We start from the raw sequence: 8,363 nt of genomic DNA, 5'->3' as shown, positions 1-8,363 counted from the left end.
AGCAAGCTGGAACACCTTTAATCTGTTTTTTAATCTTTGAGCAGGTTCTTACTTTCTGAAACATGAAGCTGTTCAAAGATTATTTTGTACTTTCCCTATACCATAGCTCTGAAATCAGCCACTTCTCCATGTGGCCCTGGTACCTTTTAATGGAGAACAATATGCAGAAATGAAGATGGACTTGAGGTGTGCCCATTTCTGTTGGAGAATTATTGTGGCTAGGCCTTCCTAGGGTTAGAGCTCATAGACATATGCATGTATATACATCATACATGTACCCATACACACATCTATATCTATTTTGATATTTATCTATATATACTAAAAAAATTAACAAGTTTTTCCAGATACCTCCAATTCCAATCCAGTACTACAGGATCTGTTCTAGTCCTTTCTCTTTCAATCTTTGTAAATCTGTTCCCTGTCAGTTGAGTAGCCTGGCTTCCATTTTCTTCAAGGTATCCACTTATTTGTTCATTCCCCTGTGCATTAACTAATCTCCAGTCATGCTAGCCAAGGACCCTTCAGCATTGTGGGGACTTTGTGGACCACCGTGTAGCTGAAAGGACAAAGGAGAGCTTCTCAGGATTTGGCTTGTAGATTCCACGTATCATGGCAGTCCTTTGATGCTTCAAAGAATTTTTTATGCTTTACCCATTTTTAATAGGAGGGTTGGATGTTGTCTTTCATTTCAAGTTTTGCCTAAATGAGGTTTAGTTGTAATTCCTCAAAAATTGCCAAGTCTAGACAAAAATTAAACAGTGATCCACTTCAGTACAGACGAATGATGGAGGGAAACAGGGTTAGCTCAATATAAATTCTCATTTTTAAAAGGGAAAGTGCCATGTAGCTCTCACTAGTCTATATTAGTGTTTCTCAAACTCCAGTGCAAGCACAAACTTTCTGGAGATCTTATTAAAATGCCAAGTCTGATTCATTAGGTCTGGGTTGGGGGCTCTGAGATAGTGCATTTCTAACAAGTTTCCAGGTGATGCAATACTGCTGTCTGAAGGCTGGGAGTAGCAAGAGTTTTTAGGATTTTCTTCTTATTCTTCTGGCCTGGGAGTGTATTGAAATGGTATGACCAGCAAAACTTGGAGGTATTTTTAAACTTTTTATTTATCTTTCATTAGCAAACACACATACAAATAGACAGGTAGAGTGAACCCCCAACAAGCATTGCGTTTACCAATTTTAGAGCTTTCCTTGCCCATGAACTTGTTCCTAGAGTATTTGAAAGCAAATCCATCCATCATTTAAGTGTGCACCTCTACCAGATAAGGATTAAAAAAAAAAGTAACAGGAAAGTCATTATCACACAAAATTAACTATATATAAAACACAGAATTAACAATAATCCTTTGAAATCATCTAGTTGGCCACATGTCATAGTCTCAGATGCACATTTTTCAAGCATCTTTTCAAATAATGTAGAGAAGTTTCCTGGTCAGTTTCCCTAGGGTCTGGGGCTTTCCTTAGGGGCTGAGCACAAAGAAACATTCCTCCTAAAATCATATTTTATAGCCTGCCAAATTCATTCCCGGGGACTCTGCTGACTAACAATGGCAAAAGCTTTAAAATCATGCCTTCTGAGTCTGAGCCTCGTCTTCCTGGGAATTTGCCCAGTCTCTTAGGCTTAAGGTCATGACACCTGGCAAATTGGCCTGCCTCTGGTTGGATGGTCAAGGATGACCTTGATGTAGATACTTGAATGGGGTTGCTTCAGGAGAGGCCTGTGGGGTCAGGTTCCCTAAACTCTTTCAGCTTCAAACTCTTTCATTTTCTCCCTGATACCTCATTCTCACTGCCAATCTCTTATGCATTTTTATTTTTTGGCGGTACTGTGGGGGCGGGAGTTGAACTCAGGACCTTAAGCTTGCTAGACAGGTACTCCACTACCTGAGTCACTTCTCCAACCTCACACATTTTTAATCCAAGTATTAATAGGTTGTACAATTTGGCGAGGTGCATGGGTATCTGACCCTCTTCTGCCTTCCCTGTCCCTGGCTACAGGCAGAACAGGCTTCCTTTATGAAGGAACAGACTGCAGCTCATTCACACTTTATTACCAGGTCCTCTGCTTGCATGCAGATTTCTCTCTCCTGTCCCAGAAGCCCACAAGAAGTAGCCTGCACCTTCTCAAAGATGACATGTGCCTTCCTGCCAACCTCACTACCGAATAGGGCTGCTACAGTACCCAGCCAGGAGTAGGGGGAGCATCCTAGCCCTCCTCCGCCAGTATGACACACAGGAGCCCTCAGCGCAGTGCTTACTTCCGGGTTCCAAGTTCTGTGTTAGTCAAGGCTCTTTTGTCTGCATGTAACTCAAACTCAAAATTGTTCAACAGAAGAGGATATTGATCAGAAGGAAGTGGGTGTGTCCTCTAATGGGCTGAACCTTGGGAAGGCAGGAGGGAGACAGGCTTCTTCAGTCGCGCCACTCCCTTTTCTTGTAGGGTCCTTTTGCACTCTGTGTACTCCTCTGAATGGCCCAAGTGTAGGCCTCAGAGAGGCACAGTTCTGACCACACACTACATTCCTCTAAGGAGCTCTGATGCCAAGGTCCACCCAGACAAATTAAGTCAGCATGACTGTGGGTAGTCTGGGCATCAGCCCTTAGGTGGCTCCAATGTGCAGCCAGGGTGAAGAGCCATTGTGCTATAGCTTCAGGAACCCAGAAGACTCTTCTGTAGTTGTCACTTACAATCTGAGGGGCAGGACTCTAGTGAGCCTGTTTAGGGCTGGGTGGTCACTGTCTGTCTGGCCAGCAGCACCTATGAATGTGCAGTAGCTGCCCAACTAGGGCTGGGGGCCATCCCATACCAGCCCCTGCAACTCACTTTTCTCCACCATCCCCTATCCCCAAGGTGGCAGTGTGCACACAGACATCTTGTCTGACTTCATTTCGGTCACTTCACCTCCCAGAGTGAAACTTGAGGGAGAAGCTGAGCCATATTGCTGGTATTTGGTGACTTGGTGGGAGATGTGGTCTGGTGATGGAGAAAACAAGACAGAACTGGTTGAGGAAGGTATTTAGCAGGCAAGGGAGGAGGGACAATGATGGACACTTCCTTCTAGGAGGAGAGGAAAGAGATGGAAGCCATGGCTCGACCTGAAGTCTAGGGAAGCAATTGCAGTGGCAGAAGCCTGCACACTCTGGATGGGGAGGCAGGATGAGGGCACTGGCTGACCCTGGGGCCAGCTCAGATGACTGAGCTGGTTTTCCTATGTTCCTTTGAGTATTCTACCCCTCCCAGAGGGCAAGTACCTGGACTATTAGACTAAGTCCCAACCGCTGCACTCTGGGTCAGAATAGAGCTCTGGCCATAGTCTCCACTGCAGGGAGCAGAGCTGTGGGCCTCAAACTTTCTCTACCCAGGGACTCCTACACAATGTCCCCTCACCAGGCTTGATTCAGCACCCAGCTGGAGGGTCTTTCAGGGACTGTTCCTTCCCTTAGGAGGGGTCCTAGGGACAGGGCTTGTGACCCTCTCTCCATGCCAGGGGCTCCCTGACCCATGGGGACCTGTTCCAAGTGCTGGCCAGGCATCAAGGGTAGCCTCTAGGGTGGCTGGGATCTCTGCTCATGGAGGTCCTGGCACCACCAAGGCCAAGACTAGGCTGGAAGGTCACTAAGGAGGGGGCAGAAATTCTAAGCACTTCCTCACTCTGCCTGAGTCACACTCCACCCTAGGCACATGGGAAATACACAGATGACACCACACTTGGGACTAAATGTTCACTTCTCTTTCAAAAAAGTACTAAATACATGGTTTAGATGTGGCAGGGGACAGAGCCTGGCTGGGAACTTGGACGTTACACACCCAAGGGGCCCTTGGTGGAGGCGGGCAACTTAACCGGTCTGAAAGTTAAAAGAGAGAGAGAGCTGGTTAGTGGGAGGAATAGCAGTGGGAGAGGCAGGGGCTGTGGAGTTTAGGCCTAGGTACATCCTTGGCCAGTGCAATAGGACCTCGGCCCTCAAGCATACTAGCCTGGGGCCCATTCCTGGGAGTGAGGGTGACAGTGGTCTGACCTAGAGATCTGTGCGGCCATAAAAGCAGTGCCAGGTGATTGGAAGAGCCTGAGCACTGCACTCTGAGAAATCAGGGCCAGGCCTGTGTGTCTCTGAGCTTGAGTATCCTCATGTGTAATGTGGGGACGTTTCTTATCCTGGTACTGCCTCCTCCATGGGGTTGCTTGTGAGGAGCCTGTGGGACACAGGAGGGTGAGGGCTTTGCCCATCCCAAGGTTCTGGGCACTAAGGCCCATCTTGGTTACTGCGGGCTCCTCAGGGCCCATCACATAGTAGACACATGGCCCTTCAGCAAATAAGGGAGCAGGTGAAGGGGCCAGCGACTAGGCTGGTGCAGAGGCCCTTTGGTAATGGGGTAGGAAGCATGTTGGTTCTCACCCAGCTGTGCCGACTGGATAGGGTCAGGGCCTCACTGGGTGTGCATGTATGGGCAGGCCCTTGCCTCTGATCTCTCTCTCTCTCTCTCTCTCTCTCTCTGAGTATCTGGGTATAAGTCTCAGATGGCAGATGACCAGCTGCTCAGATCCCCAGATTGAGCTTGGGTGACATCTGTGCCCTACAGGCCCTGCCTGGGATGCAGAGGGGGCTGACTGGAGTTCCAGACAGAAGGGCTGAGCAGGTAGTAGGCAGGACTCAGACGTACTCTCGGGCAGCAGTCGAGGGTCCTGGGCGATAGGGCTGTGGGTTGCTGTTGGTTCTCTCAGGCTCTGGGCAGGTGCAGCAGAGGAAGGAGCCCCCCAGCATGGCCAGGCCAGCCGAGGCCCAGCCTACAAACAGAGCTGGGCCAAATTCATACCTGTAAGGGGTAGATTGTATTAGATGTGATTGCCTCTCTGACCTTGCCTCATCCTGGCCCTCTCCAGGTCCTGCTCCTCAGCCAGGCAGAGGGCAGGATATGGAGAAAATGGAGGTCTTAACTCATAAGCTCCTCCATCTCTCCAGGGAAACCAGGGTGAATACTCTTCCTTTCTTCCCTCACCCAGCAAATCAGTACCATCCAGGGCAGCTAAGGCCGAGGGTGGGCCTGCTCTGAGCAACGCAGGCTCATTTTCTCTTCTGGCCAGTGGAGGGGGCATGGGAGGACCCTGGCTGTGGAGATGGGTGGAGCTGAGCAATCCCTGCCGACTTCTTGGAGTCAAAATTGGCTCACAGAGCTGCAAGCCTGGGCTGCTCCTCCCTGCCCTCTGGAGGAGACTGGCTTTTCTTCCTGGCACTTTGGGCTCTTCATCCCAGCCCAGCCTTTTCCTGGGTCTCTCCGCCTCTGTGATTTAGCAAAAGGCACCCTTTCCTAGAGGGCCTCCCCAGGGACAGCCCAGGCATCTTTTCTCATCCCTACCCCCAGGGCCTGTTGGATATCTGGGGCTGAGACTGTTCCATTTTTGTTCTTGGCTGGGCTGAGAGATAAGGGAGGAACCAAGATGGCCCAGGCTCTTCTGAGAGCCCCTTATTCTGCCCCCATGCTGTGGCCTTGCAGGTCAATTCTAGCTGCCAGATATCTGAGCCTGCTTTGCACTGCTCCCTCCCTCACCCTGAGCCCTCTGCTCAAACAGCTGCCCCCCACCCCCCATTTTGTCCCCCCATCCCCATTGTGCACTCCACAACAAATGACTGCTGCTGCAGTCCACTCAGGATAAGAGGCAAAATCTTCCCAAGACTGCCAGGCCCTACCCCATGTGCCCTTTTACTTTAGTCTCATCCCTCTGGACCCCCAAAACCTGGACTTGCTGCCACCAGCAGAAATAAAAGCAGCTCAGGTGTGCCCAGCACTCTTCAGATCCAGGCACCGTGCTAAAACCCTTACCTGCATGGTCTCACAGACTCTCCAACCACAGGAGAGCTGGCCCTTAGGTTCTGGCTCCATTTTACAGAGGAAGAAGCCAGGCTTGCGTTGGTGGTATAGTGGTGAGCATAGCTGCCTTTCAGAGGAAGAAGCCAGGCATGGAGACATAAAGTTACTGACCTAGATCTCCCCACCAGAACTGGGCTTAGAACCCAGAGCCAGGGCCCTGAGCTCCTCAGAGTCCTCACTGCACCTGGGTGCCTCCACAGGCCTCCTGTTCCTGCCAAGTGTCTGGCCATACCCTGCCTGGCTCCCTGCTCCACAGCCTCTCCGAGAACAGCTGGAGCACATTCCCCATTTCCCTTCCAAGTGACTGCCAGACAAAGGCTAGTGGCCCCAGAGGAGTGAAGCAGGCTTGGCACTCACCTGGCATTGACAGGTGTGCTTGGGTTGAAGAACTCCTGGGTCACCAGGGTGGCATACCATGAGACAGCAGTCAAAGTGCAGAGGCCTGAGGACAAAGCAGGGGAGTGCTCAGCTCTGTCCAGCCCCTGGCCAACTAGCAGAGCAGGGCTACCTGCTGTGGCCAAGAGGGTGGAGGAGGCAGGGGCACTCACCCGCCAGGAGGAAGAGGGCACCCCCGGAGATGGCCACGCGGCCCTTGGTGATGGGGTTGCTGTCTCCAACTCGGGTACACTTCATGCCCACAACGCTGAGGACCATGGCCACAAAGCCCAGAAGCACGGCCACCACCATCAGGGCTCGGGCTGACTGGATGTGACCTGGGGCAGGACCAGGACAATACTGAGGGGGGTCATGGTGTGTGGAGGGGAGGGGTGGAAATGGGGCTGGAGGACAATGCCGGAAGTTGGGCCTGTGGTGGGATGAGCCCAGCATGGGAGTGGCTTGAGCAGAAGCCCACAGAGGTCAAACCACTTGCCTGCCTGCTTGTGAGAAGTGAAAGTGGAGGTGTGAGGACAGGGTGGAGGGACACCGTTTTCTTTTGAACCTTGCAGTCTCCTCTGAATGGCTCTTGGTGAAAGAGTGTTTGAATTAGCTTTTCTATTTCTTTCTCTTGGGCCTGGCCCACTCTCCCAAGTAGTAGGGAGGGAAAGCAGGGCAGGCAGGGGGAGGACACTCCTCCTGGGGCCATTCAGTCTTGGCAGAGGGAGCCATGTGCCTGCCTCTCCATAGGTACAAAGGTCAGTCTTGGGCCCCAGCCAGCTCAGGAGACCTGGGTCCCTGAGGGAGGTCAGTGACCTGCCTGGACTGGTACAGGGGGGCTGACTGGTAGCAGCTCTGCTCAAGTGCCTGTGGGGCCCTGGGCAGAGTGCAGGTGGGTCCATCCTGCCAAGGTTACAGCTGTAATGGTACCTGTTATGACAGTGTCAACTGTACACCCCAGGAGGAAAGGGGCCCTGTATTGACACTCCTCTATGTGTGTGTGTGTGTGTGCGCGCGTGTGCACACGTGCACTTGTGTGCCAGCATACTTGCTTGGGTGGCAGGACTGAGGAATAGGTGTGTGTACACAAGTGTGTGTCTGTGTGCAGAGTATGAGGAGTGAAGGGTCTACACAGGCTTTCAAAGTGCCAGGCCCTTCCAAGTTCTATAAGGTATTAGTGCCCCTCTCTCACACATGAGGACATCAGAATGCAAAAGTTGACTCACAAGATTATGGGGCAGAACAGAAATCTAGACCCAAGGCTGCCAGACCCTTTAGCTCCAAGTTGGCCTGGATTCTCGGCTGTACACAGGGAGGTAGCGCAGGATCGTGCAGGGGCTGGAGTATGGGATCCAGTGCTGATGATAAGAGTGTGAGAACACTTGCTCTAGACCTTCTCAGCCCCTATCGCCCCTCCCAGGCCCCTGTCACCCCTCCCAGGCCCAGTGGCCTGAGGCCTACCGTCCAGGGCGAGCAGCGAGTCATAGAGCTTGCACTGCACCTGACCGGTGCTCTGGGAGGCGCAAGACATCCAGAGCCCTTCATAGAGGCCCACGGCAGTGATGATGGCGTCACCAGCATAGGAGGACTGCTTCCACTGTGGCAGGGCTGTGCTGGCGATGATGCCCACCCAGCCACCCAGGGCCAGGAAGTACCCCAGGAGCTGGAGGCCTGAGTTGGCCATGGCCCAAGGGAGGGGCCTGTGGTCCCAGGGTTCAGAGCTGGGCCAGGGTCTTGGAAAGCGCTGTGGTCATGGCCAGGCGAGAGGAGCAGCTGGAGCAGGGGAGCTGTGGGTGGTCTGAGGCAGAGGAGGAGAGGCAGCAGCAGCCTTGGTGGCAGCAAAGGCAATGGCTCTGGACTCTAGAATGCAGGGGGAGGCCCAGGGATTGGAAGAGGCCAAAGGCCCGCCCACAGCAAAGCCGCCTGAGCCAGGCAGGGTCCCTAACAAAGCTGGTACCCAGCCCCCTGGGGGTGGAGGGTGGGGCCTAGAGCCCAGGTGGGTACCCTGCTCCGCCCCTACCCCCCAGGACAGACAAGGGAGGGGCTGGGAGGAGGGAACCTGCTGCTCTCAAGACCTTCTTTGCCCAGGGAAGCCCCTTTCAGAGCC

The 8,363-nt window shown here is 52.7% G+C and overlaps 1 protein-coding gene across 2 annotated transcripts; it reads right to left on the bottom strand.

The window, feature by feature from the left end:
* Positions 1-1,112: 1,112 nt before the first annotated feature.
* Cldn19 (claudin 19) lies at positions 1,113-7,969 on the bottom strand. 2 transcript variants are annotated; one of them, XM_020171036.2, is made up of 5 exons: positions 7,718-7,969; positions 6,430-6,594; positions 6,239-6,323; positions 4,676-4,828; positions 1,113-3,861 (listed from the first exon to the last, which is right to left on the bottom strand). In XM_020171036.2, the coding sequence occupies exons 1-5, from the start codon at positions 7,938-7,940 to the stop codon at positions 3,816-3,818; spliced, it is 672 nt and encodes a 223-aa protein (XP_020026625.1). In that variant the 5' UTR covers positions 7,941-7,969; the 3' UTR covers positions 1,113-3,815. The 2 variants fall into 2 exon arrangements, with proteins under 2 accessions (XP_020026625.1, XP_073936515.1); XM_074080414.1 differs by having other exon boundaries at positions 1,113-2,989.
* Positions 7,970-8,363: the final 394 nt, after the last annotated feature.

The sequence above is a fragment of the Castor canadensis genome, chromosome 7 (assembly GCF_047511655.1).
Source record: "Castor canadensis chromosome 7, mCasCan1.hap1v2, whole genome shotgun sequence".
NCBI classification, from domain to species: Eukaryota; Metazoa; Chordata; class Mammalia; order Rodentia; family Castoridae; genus Castor; species Castor canadensis.
Note: the sequence above shows the minus strand (reverse complement) of the source record. Positions and strands in the feature narration are given on the sequence as shown.